Raw genomic sequence first — 20,537 nt, 5'->3', positions numbered from 1 at the left:
AAAACTAGAATCAACGGTACCACAGCTCACTTCTGGTAGTTCTGAGGCACCGATCTCACAATTTTAATACGTTCTTAGAGTTCAAGTATCAGAGACTCCAGTATCCTCAACATTAGAGAATTAAGAGACAACCTCATGCAAAATAAATGAGACTTAAAAAAATAAGTCATATTTGCATTTTTCTGTAGAAAAGTGTAATCTGTCTCTTTGGTTTGGCTTTGGTATAAGAGCAGAATGCTTACTTATAAATACTGCATAATATATAGCTGCTCCTTTGCAGTATGTTTTTATTTAAAAAATGAGCTCTGAATAAAAGCTCTGAAAAAGCTTTGTTGTTTCAAAAATACACAATTGTTCCTTTTGTATTAGAACAAATGATACATAAAAATGAAATCATAAAATGCAATAGGAAACATACCATTCCATAGGCCTGCTGTTGGACCCAGTTGATATAATCATTCCGTATGTCTATCAACTCTTGTACTTCATGTATATAAAATTTATCATATTGTATAATCTGTCCAGTTTTCTCATTTACCTACAAAAAACAAAAATGTAATTAACATTAAATTTAACCAGTACCTAAGAAAGAGACTGAAAAATGTTTAAATAGAAAAAGGTTTGAGATTTCTTAGTTATTTTCTCTTCCTATAAAAGAATAATTTACTGAGTGCCTACCATATGCAAAATGCTAGTTAAGTGCTATGGGAAACACAAAGATTTATAAGATGTGATATCTGTATTTAGTACCTCAAAATCCATTAAAAAAGATTTATGTAACCACCACACAATAGGAGATATGTACCATAAGTATATATAGTATACAAAGACTAGAAACTATAAAGTCTTCTGGTTGGGAATGGGACTTAAATAATAGTAAGAATAGCTAATGATTGTTAACCGTCACTCAATAGTGGCATCTGATTATAATAAACTAAGAGGATGACATTTGGGTAGGATGTGAAAAATGAAGACAGTGCAAATTACCATCCTAGAAATTACTTACTAATTACAAAAGGAAAAACAAGTCTTAACAGTGGAGACCACCACCTTAACTGAGTGATCAAACTAACCACTACCCATACTGGGACAATCAAATATTATGTTCCTGCTGGGACTTCCCTGGCAGTCCAGTGGTTAAGACTCCACGCTTCCACTGCAGGGGGCGCAGCTTCAATCCCTGGTCAGGGAACTAATATCCCACGTGCCTCAAAGCACGGCCCAAAAAAAAAAAATTTTTTTCCTGCTGATATAATGCAACAGGAAGTACAGACATTATCTGTGAACCAAGAAAATGTCTAACCTGAATCTAGTCAAGTCCTTGATTTAAATTCCAGTTTATAGGAAATACAGGAAAAGAGGAACAAGTTAAATATCATTATAAGGAAATAGACCATTATCCTAATTGTAGGAACTTTACAAGAAGACTGGCCAGGACTCTCCAAAAAGTCAAGGTAATGAGATTGAAAGGTGGGGGTTATTCTAAATTAAAAGAAACTAGAGGAGTTCTAGTGCTGGATATGGCAGAGTACTTTGTATCAGACTAATCCTCCTGACAATAACAGTTATAATCTCTGGACAGTATATAAAAAAACCAACTATTTAAAAACACTGGAGATCAACCCAAAGCAGGCAGAAACAAGAATGAACACAATCTCTGAAAGAAGGAAAGCACATGTTGAGAACCACATTTTTTTTTTAACTGGGAGTACTTCCAAAGCAGCATAAGGGGTAGGGGATGCAGCACATGCAGAAAGCAACAGTTTTATCAGACAGAGAAGTGTGAGATCGAAGCTGCCAACATGGCAGACAATGAGGAAGAAAAATCCCAGAAAGGAATCCTGAGGACAAAGCCCCAAAATCTGCATGTAAATCCCCCCATCTTTGGCTAACTCTTAAACCATGAAAGCACAAGTGAGATTTGGGGTGGGGGGACAGGGATGGACAACGCCCCAACAGAAAGCAGCAACTGGGAGGCTACTCTTAGAGTACATTTCAAGACAAGCATCTCCAGAGGGAAAAAAGGTACATTTCATAATGATAAAAGAATTAATTTATCAAGAAGTTATGACAATCCCAAATAACAGCACTTCAAAATACAAGAAGGGAAAATTGACAGAACCACCATCATCGTTAGAAGTTTTAACACCCCTCTCTTGGTAACTGATTTACAAAAAAAAAAAAGAAGGGCAAAATCAGTAAGTAAGGAATATTTGAACATCAATTTCAACCAACTTGAACTCGCTGCCAGAAGAGAGGGAGGTGGGGGCAGGAGAGAAATAGGTGAAGGAGATAAAGAGGTACAAACTTTCAGTTATGAAATAAATGAGTCACAGGTATGAAAGTGTACAGTGTGGGAAATATAGTCAATAATTATGCAATATCTTTGTATGGTGACAGATGACAACTAGACTTACCATGGCAATCATTTTGAAATGTACAGAAATATCAAATTATGTTTTGTACCAGGAACTAATATAGTGTTGTAGGTCAACTGTACTTCAAAAACAAACTCATAGAAAAGGAGATCAGATTTGTGGTTACCGGAGGTGGGGGTCGGGGGAGGGGAAAGTGGATGAAGGGGGTCAAAAGGTACCAACTTCCAGTTATAAGATAAATAAATACTAGGGATGTAACATAAAACAACATAAATATAGTTAACACTTCTGTATATGTATGAAAGTTGTTAAGAGAGTAAATCCTAAGAGTTCTCATCACAAGGAAAAAAATTTTTTTCTATGTCTTTAATGTTGTATCTATATGAGATAATGGATGTTGAGTAAACTTATTGTGGTAATCATTTCATAATGTATGTAAGTCAAATAATTATTGCTGTACACCTTAAACTTATACAGAGCTATATGTCATTATACCTCAATAAAATGGAAAGAAAAAAATAGAACATTCCACCCAGTAATTGTACATGGAATGTTCACTAACATATATCATAACCCAGACCATATAACAAGCATTAATAAATATCTTTAAAAGAATCCAACGTATACAAAGTATGTTCCTTTGACCACAACAGAAATAAACTAAAAGTCAACAACAAAAATATATTTGGAAAATCCTAGAAAACTGGCAATTAAAACACTTCTAAATTACCCCAAACTTTCCTTGTATCCATCAGAGAGCTAAAATCACAAGATAACCAAGTAGCCTGAAGTCCAAGGATGGACAGATACTTCCAAAGAAATGGGTCACCATGGCAGAGCAAGAGGAAGTTTAGCACTGTCATACAAGCAGCGAAGAAGAAATCAGCTAAAATTCTAAGAAACTGCTTAAGGCTGAGTATGGGATAACTTGAGAGGATAAAACCCCCGGGAGCCTCAGACAGTTTGCACTTACTCATAGACTCTTGCCACAGACCTCTACTGGGTGCCCAGGAGGATGAGTGGAAACAGGGCAGGAGATCAAGAGACTCTCTCAGTGCTGCAAGGCATTGGCTGCCTCTGTGAGAAAGAAACAAGACCTGCCACCCTGTCCAGATCCTTCTCTCACATAGAGAAAGCAAAAACTTTAAGCCATTGAGGAAGGGGAAGCAAATTCTATGCCATGTTGCTGGAGGAGGGTTAAAATCCTCAATCCCTGGGAAGAAGGGGGACAAGAACTGTCCTGAGTCCAGAATCTGGTATCAGTAGCGCTAGAGGCTCTCTACCGCTGGGGGTGGGAGCAGAAACTCTGAGAAAATCCCATCCCCGAGACCCTGGTACACACCCAGCTATCTACCTAAGACCAACACTATACCACAATAACAAAGAACCTTTTCTGTCCCTTCTCTTCTACCAATCCTGAAAGCACTAAGTAACAAGCAACACCAGCTCACCACTGAGGAGGGGCAAAAGTGGGGAGAGAAACCCCTCTTTGGAGCAGGCATGCAGAGTGAAGCACAAACACTGAGAAGAAATCTTTGACATTTCACCTTCACCTTAAGCATCAGACAATATTAGAGGAATCTGAGGTCTCCGGTGCAATGAAGTTAACTATAGCAAACTACAAACTCAATTCCAGTTCAACTGCAGATTAGATTGGCTTAAATCCCTACACTAACAACCACATAAGAGGTATACACATACAGGATTTAAATCTAATTACTTCAGCGCCTACTATTTTAGATAACCAAAAATTGTGAGACATATCAAAAAGCAAATAAGTAAATAAAACAAAGACCACATAAAAAAGTCTAGAGACAAAGTAATCAACAGAGCCAGACTCAGAGATGACAATGAAAATAAAAACACAACACATCAAAATTTGTGGAATTCTGGTAAAGCAGAGCATAGAAGGAAATTTATAGCATTAAATGATGCTAGAATAAATGGTCTAAAATCAATGATCTAATAAGCCTCGGCTCAGGAATTCCCTGGTGGTCTAGTGGTTAGGACTCAGCACTTTCACTGCCATGGCCTGTGGTTCAATCCCACACGCTGCATGGCACAGCACCCCCCACCCCCAAAAAAAGCCTCAGCTTTAAGAACCTGGAAAATGATGATCAAATTAAGGACAAATCAAGTAGAGTAAAGGAAAGATATGAAACAGAAAACATAAATTACACTCTATTTTTTAAATTTAATATTAAATTTTTAAATTTCCCAAAAGAAAACTCCAGGCCAAGATAGCTTCACTGGTGAATTCTATCAAACATTTAAGGAAGAAATAATACCAATCTTTTTTTTTTTTTTCCCAAGAGGTGACATATCTAAGTGGTTTTGTTTGTTTGTTTGTTTTAAATTATATATTTATTTATTTATTTATTTTTGGCTGCGTTGGGTCTTCGTTGCTGTGCGCGGGCTTTTCTCTATTTGCGGCGAGTAGGGGCTACTCTTCGTTGCAGTGCACGGGCTTCTCATTGCAGTGGCTTCTCCCGCTGCAGAGCATGGGCTCTAGGCACACGGGCTTCAGTTAGTTGTGGCACATAGGCTCAGTAGTTGTGGCTCGCAGGCTCTAGAGCACAGGCTCAGTAGTTGTGGTGCACGGGCCCAGCTGCTCTGCAGGCATGTGGGATCTTCCCGGACCAGGGCTTGAACCCGTGTCGCCTACACTGGCAGGAGAATTCTTAACCACTGTGCCGCCAAGGAAGTCCCAATAATACCAATCTTAAACTCAGAAAACAGAGAAAGATAGATCATTTCTTAACTCACTTTATGAATTAGGATAACCCTGATACTAAAAAGCTGTTGAGAAACAAAACTGACCAGATCAACATCCCTCATGAACACAGACATAAAACCCTTAACAAAATATGAGCAAATTAAGTCCAACAATATATAGAAAATAATATAAAATGTCCAAGTGGAGTTTATCCCAGGAATGCAAGACTGGTTTAACATTCAAATATAAATGAATTTCACTAAATTTCAGAAAAAAAGCAAAATAAATAAATAAAATTGTTCATCTCAATAGATGCAGAAAAAAGTATCTAACAAAATTCAACATCCCTTCATAATAAACACACTCAGCAAACCTGGAATAGAAGGGAACTTCTTCAACAGATAAAGCCCACCTTAAAACAAAACAAAACAAAAACACAACTCTACAGCTAACATCATACTTATGGGTAAAATATTAAATGCAAACAGATAAACAGATAAAGCCCACCTTAAAACAAAACAAAACAAAAACACAACTCTACAGCTAACATCATACTTATGGGTAAAATATTAAATGCTTTCTTTCTAAGATGAAGAATTAGACAAGAATGTCCACTGCAACCATTTATATTCAACACTGTACTGGGAACTCTTAGCCAATAAAATAAGGCAAGAAAATAACATGACTGTGTATATAAAAAATCCAAATGAATCTATAAGAGAAATATTAAATTAATTTATCAAGGTCACAGAGTACAAGGTGAAAACTCAACTAAATTCCACCACACTAACAATAAAAACTCAACTAAATTTCTCCATACTAGCAACAATCAGAAAATAAAAAATTTTAATTATCATTTACAATAGCATCAAAAACATAAGATAGAGTTGAGCAGCTGTAACAGAAACCATGCAGCTCACAAAGTATAAAATATTACTATCTAGCCCTTTACAGAAAAAGTCTTCAGATCCTTGCCCTACAGCCAAACTCTTTCTACCAAAAAAGAAAACATACCCAATAATTACACACAAAAACTCATTGGCTTTTCCCTCTCCAATATTTATGTTTATAAATATATACATTAACTTTTATATTACATTGGACACTTAAAAAATTTAGTGACTCTTGGGACTTCCCTGGTGGCGCAGTGGTTAAGAATATGCCTGCCAATGCAGGGGACACAGGTTCAAGCCCTGGTCGGGAAAGATCCCACATGCCACGGAGCAACTAAGCCCGTGAGCCACAACTACTGAGCCTGAGCGTCACAACTACTGAGCCCACATGACACAACTACTGAAGCCCATGTGCCTAGAGCCCATGCTCCGCAACAAGAGAAGCCACTGCAATGAGAAGCCCACACACCACAATGAAGAGTAGCCCCCACTCGCTACAACTAGAGAAAGTCTGCATGCAGCAACAAAGACCCAATGCAGCCATAAACAAACAAACAAACAAATAAATACATTTATTTAAAAAAAATTTAGTGACTCTTGTTGAAAATGATTCACGTGCCACTGACCTCTGATATATACTTTTCTTTATCTGGAATATTTTTTATTTTTAAAGGTAAATTTTCTTTCACCAATAGCAACCAGTGTTGCAGTTTTTACATCCTGCAGATATGACATATGTTTTTGAAAAGAAATGCTATGTTAGAATAAAAACTAACAATTTATAAATCAGGTTTGGTTCAGAAACAAACATATTTCAGTCAAGCTTAAGACTTGGTGGGAAATGATGGCTGATAGTTAATTCAGACAGTGATTTAATAACTAAAGATAAAATCAGTTAATACTGCTTTAAAAATAGGGAAATTAGGCACTGAACAGAAGACTGATCCAAAAGACGTGGATATAGATTTACATATAAAATCAACAGTTTTAAAAAAATATATAAAAATACATTTGTATGGTAGGTAAGATTGACAAGACATTATTTTCTTCAGGAAGTCTTCTTTAATTCTTCCGAGTTATGTGGCCTCCTATGTGTTTTCATAGCACCCTTCATTTTCCTTAATCTAGCACTTACCATGCTGTATCATAAATGCTTACTTACTTGTATTATACAACTGTTCTACATTTATAATCTTTTTTTTTTAAAGCATTTTTTTTTTTAAAGACTACTTTTTTTTTTTTTTTTAATTTTTTTTATAGCTCCTTTATTTATTTATTTATTTATTTATTTTTGGCTGTGTTGGGTCTTCGGTTTCTGTGCGAGGGCTTTCTCCAGTTGCGGCAAGTGGGGGCCACTCTTCATCGCGGTGCGCGGGCCTTTCACTATCGCGGCCCCTCCCGTTGCGGGGCACAGGCTCCAGACGCGCAGGCTCAGTAGTTGTGGCTCACGGGCCCAGCTGCTCCGTGGCATGTGGGATCTTCCCAGACCAGGGCTCGAACCCGTGTCCCCTGCATTAGCAGGCAGATTCTCAACCACTGTGCCACCAGGAAAGCCCCTTTTAAAGCATTTTTAAAAACATTTATTTATTTGGCTGCACCAGGTCTTAGTTGCGGCACTCAGGATCTTCGCTGCGGCACACGGTATCTTTTTTTTTTTTTTTTAAAGAGAAAGTCTTTTTTTTTTTTTTTAATTTTTATTTATTTATTTATGGCTGTGGTGGGTCTTCGTTTCTGTGCGAGGGTTTTCTCTAGTTGTGGCAAGCGGGGGCCACTCTTCATCGCGGTGCACGGGCCTCTCATTATCGCGGCCTCTCTTGTTGCGGAGCACAGGCTCCAGACGCGCAGGCTCAGTAATTGTGGCTCACGGGCCTAGTTGCTCCGCGGCATGTGGGATCTTCCCAGACCAGGGCTCAAACCCGTGTCCCCTGTATTGGCAGGCAGATTCTCAACCACTGCGCCACCAGGGAAGCCCACACGGGATCTTTAGTTGCAGCATGTGGGATCTAGTTCCCTGACCAGGGATCGAATTCAGGCCCCTGCACTGGGAGCGTGGAGTCTTAGCCACTGGACCACCAGGGAAGTCCCTACCTTTATAATCTTAACAAGGGCAGAAATCACATCTTTTCCTTGTCACTGCATCACTACTGTTTAGTACCATGGTAAGCACATAATAGGCACTCAGTAAATATTTGTAAAATGAATAAAAAAGAAATCACATGGTAGAAGTTCAAAACAACCTATACAATCAGTGTTACTGCCCAAAATGTACAAAATAAAATCTATGTACGTTTGATCATAACATTTCGCATTTTAATTACAGTTTAGTATTCTGATTTATAAACGTGAGTTCAGAGGTGGTATATGGTAAGTATACATATGTCTTATTTGTTTGGGTTTATTTAAGGGTTCCTTGCAAAAAAAAAGGGGGAGGTTGAAAATCACTGACTTAGAAGATTAGCATGATATGTAGCACTTAGGCTAGTCAGACAAAGTAAGTCTTTTCTTTTGTCATATTAGTATCTCTATAATGTACTGTGTGAAAACTCAGAAACTACTAAATAACACAATTACTTGCCAGCAAACTCATTTGCGTGGTAATACATCCCTTCCTGACAGCAGGTACCAAAATTATCTTTCTTGTGATGCCATCTGGAGCACTGGGAATAATTTCTAATTCAAAGCTTTCCAAAGGACATGACATAAGGGAGAAACAAGTCATTCATATATCCTGAAATGATCAGGAAATACGGAGTCCAATCCAGTTCTACAGTTCCTAATCCTGCTCCAGGATTAGGTCAAGAAGGAAATTGTGTGAGAAACTTTTCTTAATTCTTAAACATGGAGCAGAGAGAAGAAATATATACAGTTGTCAGACACAAGGTGTCTTCAAAAACACAAATCTCTGATTAGCAATTTAGGTTCCACTAAAGATGAAAATGAATCATCTCTGATAGTGAATAACCACAGTTATCTATGACAGATTAGGATCAAGTAAAGTTTTCTCCAATGTAAGAGGTAAAAGAAAGATAAATGATTGTCCTAAGGACTCCCAGTAAGAGATGCTTATGAAACTGATACCATTATTACCCTGCTTTTGAGTATGTAACAACTTCAAACAGGAACTCAGTTTCCTCAGGACCAAATGAATCAAGACAAAAGTAGCAATTTCCCATCCAAATGCTGGTGGTGATAACAAAATCTCTGAATGTATAATAATTATATATATTATGTAATCTAAACAATACATCAATCCTGGGAAACCATCAGGCCGTTATTTCAATCCTTATTTTATAGATGATTCTCCATTTGCATATGTGATAAAGAGAAAGATTTGTTCAAAATCACACTGATAAGAAGCAGCACAGATGGAGTTAGAATCATGGTCTTTTTTAACAATACAATGCTATCTGTAATCTGGAAGTATAAACCTCTAGATCTAGGGGCATAAAATAAAAGCAAAGAACCATTCAAACATATATTACTATATCTGCTGATACAGAAGTACATTAGAAACAGCAGGGACTTTGGAAGTCGATTTGGATTTGTATTTCAACCCTGCTGCTTACTGGTTTATGACCTTTGATATTCAGATTAAGGGACAAAATATAACTGTAAAGAGATTAAAAAGTTAAATGAGGGATATACATAAAGTGCTCACATGAATTAGTGTACAATGGAGGTTTCTAATCTTGGCCACTGTTACATTATTTTCCTTTCCCTTTCAGCTAGCAATAATTTAGGATCCTAGTTCTAGCATGGCTCCATCAAAAAGGTCTCTGGAGATGGAACCCCATAGGGTTCTCCTCAACAGAGACTGAGGCTTCTGAGCCAGGCACATAAATTACTGGCTCAAGTTCTGTCTGTAATTATGAAAGGCAAAAGGTTCAATTTTCTCCTCCGCTTCTCCTTCCCTCACTTTCATTTGTGGAAAAAGACACAGCTAAGGGAAAAAAGAATTTTTTTCAGAGGTAATGCAGATAAGAAAGGGGGGGGGATGAATAATTATTTGGGAAGAGGGTCCTGTTGACAAAGGATGGTTCACTGAAGTAGTAGGAAAAGAGAGTCCAGAGGAAAGAAAGAATCTAATCAACCTCTTCAATCCTAGACAAAAGGCATAAAGAAAAGTAGAGACCCATTCCATGACAACAGAAGATCTTAATAGCGGTTTACTGCAGAATCCAGTTAACCTTAAAGTGCTTCAAGAAAGCCTTTGACTGGGAAATGCAAACATAAGAATGACTTATTTCCCCTTACGAAAAAAATGGCTATCATATCTTCAGTTATAATAAGAGAAATGACTTGTTTTTCTAGAGAGCTTAGACATACTAAATACAAAAGAAAAAAGTTCAAGAAGTAGTTGAGAAAGTACCCAGGAACTTCATTAAAAGAATAAAAAGGGAAAAATCAATGGTACATAAGGGCTCTTTCTTACAGAGAACAGAAGGACTTATCTCCTTTACCCTTTATCATTTACCTTAGTACCAGGCAAGAAGGGTGTGAAAACACTAAAGAAGCTGTTAAGGGGAGGAAACTAAAGATTCAAAGGTTCATATGGGTTTTTCAGTCATTCTAGAGGCTAGAAACATATCCTTCTCCCTTAGGTCATGTCTCCCAAAATAGCATCTTAAAAATACCAAATGGCACAACAGAGATATACCTACCAGCTGTCAGGGATGTCTCAAATCCATCTTTAGTTAAACAGCTGACACCCTACTTCTTCATATAACTTTGAACTGCTACAAGTGTAAAAGGGACTATTTCTTCCACTGGGAAGAAGGGCAGGAAAGAACAATAGGCAAATTAATGAATTATATATGGTTCCAATTTCAAGTTAGTCATCTGTTTCAAAAGTTGTACTTTGATTGAAGCTATTAGTACCCAACAGCAAAAGGAACATGAGTTTAAATGTTCAAAATCACAACTAGGATGAAATCTCGTTCATATTACAACCATCAATAAATAACAAAAAGTGTATTATTTAAACTAACAAATCATGTTCTTCAAAAAAAACATAAGGAGAATCTAATTCATTAGTATGCTATTGTTCTGCCCAACTACAGACAAGTTATCCATAAATGCCTAACAAAGTCAAATAAGACCAAAGCTCTAAAGTATAGATACAGTCTTTCTTTTAAAGGAAAATTTAGATAACTTCTCCAAATTCCTATAATATCTTTTATGTCAATCTAATTCTGTAATATATTCATGTTAAAATAAACATCATCAGTCTGTTAGTGGCAATGGGGAGAGAGGAAAATAAACGGACTATTGGACATACCCTATGTAATATTTCTAAAACCTTTAATGCGGTATGAAGAAAACTGTTGAAAATTCTTCTTTCAGAAGGGGGAATGCCGATCTTGTAGAGTTTCAAAAGATGTACCACAACCTCCTTAAAAAGTTCTACAATCTTGAGGAATAGTGGAGGTTCAAGTACTGACCACCAGTTTTCTGTTATTAAAGGGTGAACACACAAAATAAAATTTAAAAAGTCACAATTTTCAAAATCATACTGACTTTTTTTCGAAAGCAGTGGCTCTTAACCCTTTGAAAACCTCAGGAAGATACACATAATATGGTATTTTACGTAACATTTCTAGGGTTTATAGATACCACCCCACCCTCAAGTTAAAGAATACGGTTCTAAAAGCTCTCAAAAGCAAAAATAAAGAAAGGTCTATTGAATTTACATTCTTGGTTTCCTAAGCTACATTAAAAACTTAATACCTAGTATTAAGACCACTTGTTAAAAAGTGCTTTGGAAATTAGGATTTTAATTTTTAAACAAAACACTTTTAAAACTGTATTGCTCCAATATTTAAAGATCTCTCCAACTTTTATCTTTCAACTTACATAACATAAAGTTGAAATATTGTGAAGCACCATCCTAAAAATGCAAGGTACTCCTGAAAATCAAATACAGAAACTGAACAATGTAAAGTATACCATGTCTGTCCTTCCCCACGTTCACTATTTGTAGTTATTAACTACAAATATGACAATCTTATGCAGCAGACAGAAAGGAATACAAAAACTTCTGACAACATGGAAGCAATATGCTTGTGAGTCCCTGCTTCATTCTTCTAACCACTGGCTAATTCCCTCAGATTCCAGGATTCTACCCCTTGCTTGTTGCTTCCTCTGCTCACCCTCAGCCTAAAACTTCTTGTACTGATTTTATTACTCTTATGTATCTCAGATTCACATACCTAACAAATACTATTAAGAAGGAAAGCACTGCTACTAAATGTAGCAGGCAAACTAACAGCCAGCAGATAAAGATGAAATGTATGCAATTAGAAAAATTAAAGTGAGGAAAGTTTAGGCCAAAAACCCAGAGGAATAAGATCAAATAAACAGTGGAATCTCACCTACATGCAGAGACATCAGAAAATTAGCAAATGAGGGAAATACAAGGCAAAGGGTTAATAAAGTTCAAGGAGGATTTAATACCCATGTTTGTTCAGTTTTAATTGTTCCTCCTCCTTTACTTCTTTAACAGTAAGATCACTCTGGAGGGGATGAGGAAGGCAAATACGAAAAACAGTTTTTATCTTTCCTGATACTGTCTCTGCTGTCGTGCTCGATTAAAATTTTAATATTTAACATGCTTTGCCTCCAACTCTAACAACTAGCATCAGATGACTAGCAAAAAGCAACAAACTGAAAAACAGTTTTATCTCACCTTAAGACAATGTCAAAATAAGCAGGGTAGCAAAATTTCAAACAGCAAAGAAGAAGTTATGAGCATTTTCATTTAAAGAGAAAAGGTTGTAAAAAAAAAAGTATTAAAATTCTTACCAAGTACTTTCAGTGGTGCCTTTTCTAGGTTCACAAGAGCTGTACCAAAGGGAATTGCTATTGTGGTGAAATTGTTGGAATCACTCATCAGGGGGCATTCTGGTAGAGTAAGATAAAATCTCAATGCTTCAACATCAGGTAAGGAGCTAGTCAGTTTAGGAATAAGATTCTTTTCCAAGCTAGCTGCCACCTATATTTTGACAAAAAGTAAAACCTACTTCATTTAAAATGAATGCATATTCCAAAAAAAGAAAGAAAAAGAAAACCTTATACTATAGCAAACGTGAAAAGGTGAAGGGAAAAAAAAAAAAAGAAAAAGAAACCATCTTACAATGAATCAATGAATGTACTTTGGAGCACAATGAAAATTAATGCCTAAGCAGTGCTAAGAGAATTTTAAAAATCTTGCACACAAGATATTTATATCTCAATTTAAACTCTCTACATCTATAGTTATACAGACTTAACCAACATGGTAATATTAAGTAATTAAGAGTCTGCTCTGAACATCTGGAAAGATTTTCAGATATTTGACAGCTAAATTACAAACAGTTTAAAATAATACCCTATTTTAATTCTTATATTAGTATATTAAATAAAATTATACAGACATCTTAATAAAGTGTATGAAACTATAAAGTTAATTAGGCCACAAACATATAAAAAAACATGGAATAAAAAACTCAACAGGCTACATAATACAAATATAAAATACTTTAAAAACAAACCTGCTGAGATATCTGAGGATGATCAGGTTGTATAAGTTTGTGGAATAAAAGCCTAGCAGCATTCATATCAACCCCTGAAAATCTGATGCCTGTTCTATAGTGATCATCATTGCTATTTTAAAAAAAGAGAGAGAGAGAGAGAGAAAATAATAAAATGCAACTTCAAAATTTTTTCACTTCTTTTTAATATGACATTATTTAATATAATAAATTTGAAAAATTCAGTATACCAAAGAATTGTCACTCACCTAACAGCTAAAAAACTTCCATTTAGACAACCAGACGAAGAAAACGTTCCATCTATTTCACTAAAAAGAAATTTAAAAATCACAAAATCACAAAATGAGAAATCTAATTGCTCACCTTTGGTGTTTTTTTTTTTTTAATAGATCTTTATTGGAGTATAATTGCTTCACAATACTGTCTTAGTTTCTGTTGTACAACAAAGCGAATCAGCCATATGCATACACATGTCCCCATATCCCCTCCCTCTTAAGCCTCCCTTCCCTCCTCCCTATCCCACCCCTCTAGGTCATCGCAAAGCACCAAGCCGATCTCCCTGTGCTATGCTGCTGCTTCCCACCAGCCAACTATTTTACATTCGGTAGTGTATGTATGTCGATGCTACTCTCACTTCACCCCAGCTTCCCCCTCCCACCCCATGTCCTCAAGTCCATTCTGTATGTCTACCTCTTTATTCCTGCCCTGCAACTAGGTTCATCCGTACCCTTTTCTTTTTTTTTTTTTTGATTCCGTATATATACATTAGCATACGGTATTTGTTTTTCTCTTTCTGACTTACTTCACTCTGTATGACAGACTCTAGGTCCATCCACCTCACTACAAATAACTCAATTTTGTTCCTTTTTATGGCTGAGTAATATTCCATTGTATATATGTGCCACATCTTTATCCATTCATCATCTTTATTTTTTAATAAAAAATAAAATCACCTTTTATTTATTTATTTATTATTTATGTGGATAAGATCCACATCACCTTTATTATTTAATAAAAAATAAAATGTAGTATTTAATGCTACAGAGCATTCCTCCAACCAACATTCAAAATAAATCAGAATTCTTGGGCTTCCCTGGTGGTGCAGTGGTTAAGAATCTGCCTGCCAATGCAGGGGACACAGGTTCGAGCCCTGGTCTGGGAAGATCCCACATGCTGCGGAGCAACTGGGCCCGTGAGCCACAACTACTGAGCCTGCGCTCCACAACAAGAGAGGCCGTGACAGTGAGAGGCCCGCGCACCACGATGAGGAGTGGCCCCCGCTTACCGCAACTAGAGAAAGCCCTCGCACAGAAACAAAGACCCAACACAGCCAAAAATAAATAAATAAATAAACTCCAATCTCTTTAAAAAATAAATAAATAAATAAATAAATCAGAATTCTATAAATTACTAAAGATTAAGTAAATCTTGATAAAGGTATTACTGTTTATCTCTTTATTACTCTCTCAAACATTACTACCGTCCTCTGATTCATAAAATAAATCTGATGTTCCTAAAAAAATTTTTATATAAACATGCACATTTAACTTTCTTAATTCCACATGGTGGTAAATCTAATCTGGAATGTTATTTTTCTGAAGACTACTCTTCAGGCTTTTAAGAAAAATTTTAGTTTGGGAAAATAATTTAGAATTAAAAAACAGCTGATCAGCTATAGCCCCTCCTCCCAAATACCTACACCACCTTCAACAACAACAACAAAAACTTTAAGTACTAAACAAGTCCATCTTCAAGAAAAATATTCAAGAAAGAAGAAATACTCAACTCTTCCATGGAATATAGAAGTTAAAAGACAGTGACCACTATGAAGCTAGAAGGAACATTTTTGCAAACCCAATCCTAAAGTGGTTATATTTAATATTTTAAGTTATCATTTAATATATCATTATGTATATGAAAGAACTGTAACTTATAAACATCTAAATGAGATCTCCTAAAATATCCACTATTACAGAAATTCTAGACAATTAAACTTTTGTATATAAACCATTCAGTAAATGATATTTAATGAAATATTTATTTAAATAAAAACTCCTAAGTACAGGTTCCTCTACCATGGAGTTAAGAGACTTTGTGTAGATAAAATATTTTTCTTACTTGGCTATCTCTACAGGAAATCTTCCAGAGGGGTAGCTCAGCCATTTTTGAATTAGAGCTTCATTCACAGTCCAGATCTGCTTCGAAGGATCAGGATATCTAAAGTCATCTGGTGGCCCACAGTTCTAAATTTTAAAATAAATAGATGAGTCAGAGGGAAGAGATATTATATATAAACCAAGACATGCGTCCACGTGTATTTGGAAGTTAATCTCTACTAAACACCTGGAACAAAAACTTATCAAACGGGTACTTCCATGGTGGCGCAGTGGTTAGGAATCCGCCTGCCAATGCAGGGGACACAGGCTCGAGCCCTAGTCCGGGAAGATCCCACATGCTGCGGAGCAACTAAGCCCGTGTGCCACAACTACTGAGAGTGCGCTCTAGAGCCCGCGAGCCACAACTATTGAAGTCCGCGCACCTAGAGCCCATGCTCTGCAACAAAGAGAAGCCACTGCAATGAGAAGCCTGTGCACCACAATGAAGAGTAGCCCCGCTCACTGCAACTAGAGAAAGCCCACGTGCAGCAACAAAGACCCAAAGCAGCCAAAAATAAATAAAGGAAAAAAAAAAAAAACTTATCAAATGGATCTGAAAAATTCTGTAGACCCGAGGAAAAAAAAAATTAAGGCAATTACTTTGTAACATATAAAGAACATTAATATGGGTTTAAAAACAACTTCTAAATTATCTGAGCTTAGTAATTATTTATATGATTACTATTACCTGGGGATTAGAGTAATGTGAAAAGCTTTGATCTCCACCTGAGAAAATTCTTTTTACACAGAAATATTCTTCAGAATCTGTAATAAAAATAAAATATAAAACATTCAAGATTTATATGCATTTTTCAGAGCATCAAATATGCTACTGGATTTTCTCTTAATCATCTAACTTAATGAGACCTCCCGATCATGGGCTCAATGATACAAAATGACTGAGAATGTTCTGACTGCTGTGGAGATGGTACTGACCAAGTGACAAATGTTAATGATCCCACAAGCACAACAAGCATTTGATAAGTTTAACAAGTCTTTCTTTTGACCTGCTCACCAAAAAATGGCATTTTCTAGTCTAGACCTTTATTATCTCAATATATTTTAAACTGAAGATGGTGTAAAAATTGAATGAAAGGTATAGAAGATAGCTCAGAAGAAAATAAAAAATAAGAATATTCATTTTGGGGAATTCCCTGGTGGTCCAGTGGTTAGGACTTGGCGTTTTCACTGCTCGTGGCCTGGGTTCAATCCCTGGTCGGGCAACTAAGATCCCATAAGCCTCGCAGGGTACGGCCAAAAAAAAAAAAAAAGGGAATATTTACTTTTAAAAAGAATGACAACAAACAAGTATATGTTAAATCTTCTTGAGTAATGCAAAATTCATAATGTAAAATTATTTTCTCTTTCAATATAGCTGTACAAAAGTAAGATGACACACATAGCTCTTTGTTAACAACTATTTATCAATAACACCCAAATCAGGTCCAAAAACATAAAAGTTAATATGCAAATTTAGTAGAAGTAAAGAAGGAACAATAAAGTACCTTTTTTTTCAAGTTTTGTGTTTTATTGTGGTGTTTATTTTTCTTTAAAAGTTTGTTTCTTTTTTTTTTTAACATCTTTATTGGAGTATAATTGCTTTACAATGTTGTTAGTTTCTGCTGTATAACAAAGTGAATCAGCTATATGTGTACATATATCCCCATATCCTCTCCCTCTTGCATCTCCCTCCCACCCTTCCCTATACCACCCCTCTAGGTGGTCACAAAGCACCCAGCTGATCTCCCCGTGATGCAGCTGCTTCCCACTAGGTATCTATTTTACATTTGGTAGTGTATATATGTCAATGCTACTCTCTCACTTCGTCCCAGCTTACCCTTCCCCCTCCCTGTGTCCTCAAGTCCATTCTCTACGTCTGCGACCTTATTCCTGTCCTGCCCCTAGGTTCATCAGAACCTTTTTTTTTTTTTTTAGATTCCATACATATGTGTTAGCATACGGTATTTGTTTTTCTCTTTCTGACTTACTTCACTCTGTATGACAGACTCTAGGTCCCTCCACCTCACTACAAATAACTCAATTTCGTTTCAATAAAGTGCCTTTATAAAAAGACATTCAAAGCCTCTTCCTTTTTCTCCTCTCCTGTACCTCAAAATAGAAAGAGTATCTATTATCAAAAATACCGCTAGCCTAGTATTTAGCAGTATCACATACCAAAACACCATAGCTCCACAATGTAACTTAAGGCTAGTTATTTCCAAATATAATCCATTGCTGTGTTCCTACTGCTGACCCCCCACTCTTTAGTTGATTAATTCTTCACCTTGTATTATTTGTGACCACCACTGCTACAGAATTATAAATTCTTAAGGAAGGGACCACATCTTAATTTTCTTGATCATTCCCTACTACCAAGCACAATGTTTTATTTGTAAAAGAACTCAGTAAATATTTAATATGAATATATAATATAAAAAATTATCTAGCTTAGAAAATACTAATAATAAGAGCTTCAGAGATCAGAACATTAATATGACCAAATTTTCCACAACAAGACTGCTCTAAGGCCAAAAAATTTTAAGAACAGATTAAAAGGGTAAATCTAAAATATTAAATAAACCAATCATTCAACTTAAAATCTTTTCTCTATATCATCCTCACAAGTCTACAAGAAGTCATGCACTTCCTCAAAAAATTTAGCAGGATGTTATTCGTTTGTTCCTAAAAGGTGATTCTGCCTTCTTTAAATAATCATCAAGTAAACGGATGACTAATCTATAGTACATGAATGGGTTTCTGGGGGCTGTGAGTAGGGCACCAAAAATTATTTTCCTTAATTTCCTTTTAATTACTACTGTAAAAAAGTCTGTGAAACTTAGTCATTTGTCCTACACAGCTTCCTGCAGATTGGATTTTGCTGATTATATCCTCAAGGATTCTCCTAACATTTCTCTCAGTCTTCTGTATTTCCTGTAAATTGGTAGTTGGATCTAGAGAGGATTTAATTAGATTAATAAGTCAATTATTTTGACAAAACTATTACATGGTGGTGGAAGGGGCTGTTCTTCCATCAGTAAGCACATAATGTGTAGTTGGGTTCCTTTTTGTGATGTTAGTAACCATTGATGCCCAATGCTTAGACCATTAATTCACTGTGGGTTGAAAAATGATACACTAATATTACTTCCTCATCTTGTGGTTGGACCATTAGCTTCTCCCTATCTACCACATAGTTCATTAACCTGTAATAGGAAAGACTAATGCTGTTCTTTTCCATTTATTTACTATCGTCTGGCTTTTTGAATTTGTATTTATTTGATTATAATTTTTACATGTTTCTTAGTAACATGGATTTCCTCAATGGGAATTTCCGTTAACTTCCTTTACCTATTACATGTCTAAATGTTTGTCTTATTCATTTATTAGGTGTCTTACTGTTTTTCACACCAATATGTATGAGCACTTTGGATATTCAGGCTACTAACCTCAGGTTATATTCGTTACAAACGTTTTTTCTAAATAATTATTTAATTTTGCCTCACAAATTTCTTTTTCCATTAAATCAAATGTATTTATCTCATTCTTTTATTTTTTTTTAAAGAGGAAGTGGGTTTCTTTTAAAAAAATATTTATTTATTTATTTGGCTGCATTGGGTCTTAGTTGCGGCACGTGGGATCTTCACTGCAGCATGTGGGATCTAGTTCCCTGACAAGGGATCGAACCCAGGTCCCCTGCGTTGGGAGTGCGGATTCTTAGCCACTGGACCACCAGGGAAGTTGCTCTCTTTCTTAATGGTGACTTTCACTGCCATAATGGTAAGAAAGGTTTTTCCTATCCTCAAATTATAGAATTATTTTCTTAAGAACTCTTTTACATTTAACTTTAATCCATCTATAATTTATTTTAGTGTATACTGTTAGGTTAGCATCTAAACTGACATTTTCCTCCCAATTTTCATGTTTTGAGTAATTCTTTCCCCTTCTCCACATATTAGTGATGCCCTGTTTTAAAGTTATGAAGAGACACTACACCTCTTCTACCTATAACATACAACACTAAACAACTTTGGCACTCTCCTCCATCCCGAAAGTGTTCTCAAAGTCCTTCTCATAACTTCCACTTCATATAGTCCTTCCTATAACTCCAAGAGCCACTGCCAATCAACTGGAGTTTGAACAAAACCTATATATTGGGTTGGCCAAAAAGTTCCTTCGGTTTCTAAGTAAAAATAAAAGACATTTTTCATTTTCACCAAGAACTTTATTTAACAACATAGTCACCGTTTTGTTCCACTACCTTCTGCCATTTTTCAGGCAACTTCATAATTCCATCTTCCCAAAACCTTTTATCTTTTTGATCAAAGAACTGTTCCAGGTGCCATTTACAGTCTTCCAGGGAATTGAAATATTTTCCATTAAAAGAATTTTGTAAAGACCGAAATAAATGGAAATCCGAAGGTGCAATGTCTGGTGAATACGGCGGATGAATCAGAACTTCCCAGCCAAGCTGTAACAGTTTTTGCCTGGTCATCAAAGACACATGTGCATTATCCTGCATTATCCTGAAGGAAGATTATGCGTTTTCTGTTGACTAATTCCAGACACTTTTCGTCAAGTGCTGCTTTCAGTTGGTCTAATTGGGAGCAGTACTTGCTGGAATTAATCGTTTGGTTTTCCAGAAGGAGCTCATAATAGAGGACTCCCTTCCAATCCCACCATATACACAACATCCCTTCTTTGACGACCAGCCTTTGGTGTGGTTGGTGGTGGTTCATTTCGCTTGCCCCATGATCTCTTCTGTTCCACATTATTGTACAGTGTCCATTTTTCATCACCCATCACAATTTGTTTTAAAAATGGAATGTTTTCATCACGCTTAAGGAGAGAATTGCATGCAGAAATAC

General features: G+C 36.1%; 1 protein-coding gene across 10 annotated transcripts in view; it reads right to left on the bottom strand.

Annotated features, from left to right (window-relative positions):
• HERC4 (HECT and RLD domain containing E3 ubiquitin protein ligase 4) overlaps positions 1–20,537 on the bottom strand; it is a 130,331-nt gene that overhangs the window by 37,193 nt on the left and 72,601 nt on the right. For all 10 annotated transcript variants that reach the window (XM_036828347.1, XM_036828346.1, XM_036828349.1 and 7 more), the window contains 7 exons: positions 16,361–16,437; positions 15,635–15,759; positions 13,765–13,824; positions 13,517–13,628; positions 12,789–12,978; positions 11,266–11,438; positions 419–538 (listed from right to left, as the gene is read on the bottom strand). In XM_036828347.1, coding sequence (XP_036684242.1) covers positions 419–538; positions 11,266–11,438; positions 12,789–12,978; positions 13,517–13,628; positions 13,765–13,824; positions 15,635–15,759; positions 16,361–16,437 — 857 coding nt within the window. The remainder of the gene's footprint in view (positions 1–418; positions 539–11,265; positions 11,439–12,788; positions 12,979–13,516; positions 13,629–13,764; positions 13,825–15,634; positions 15,760–16,360; positions 16,438–20,537) is intronic.

Source organism: Balaenoptera musculus, chromosome 16, assembly GCF_009873245.2.
Source record: "Balaenoptera musculus isolate JJ_BM4_2016_0621 chromosome 16, mBalMus1.pri.v3, whole genome shotgun sequence".
Lineage (NCBI taxonomy): Eukaryota > Metazoa > Chordata > Mammalia > Artiodactyla > Balaenopteridae > Balaenoptera > Balaenoptera musculus.
Note: the sequence above shows the minus strand (reverse complement) of the source record. Positions and strands in the feature narration are given on the sequence as shown.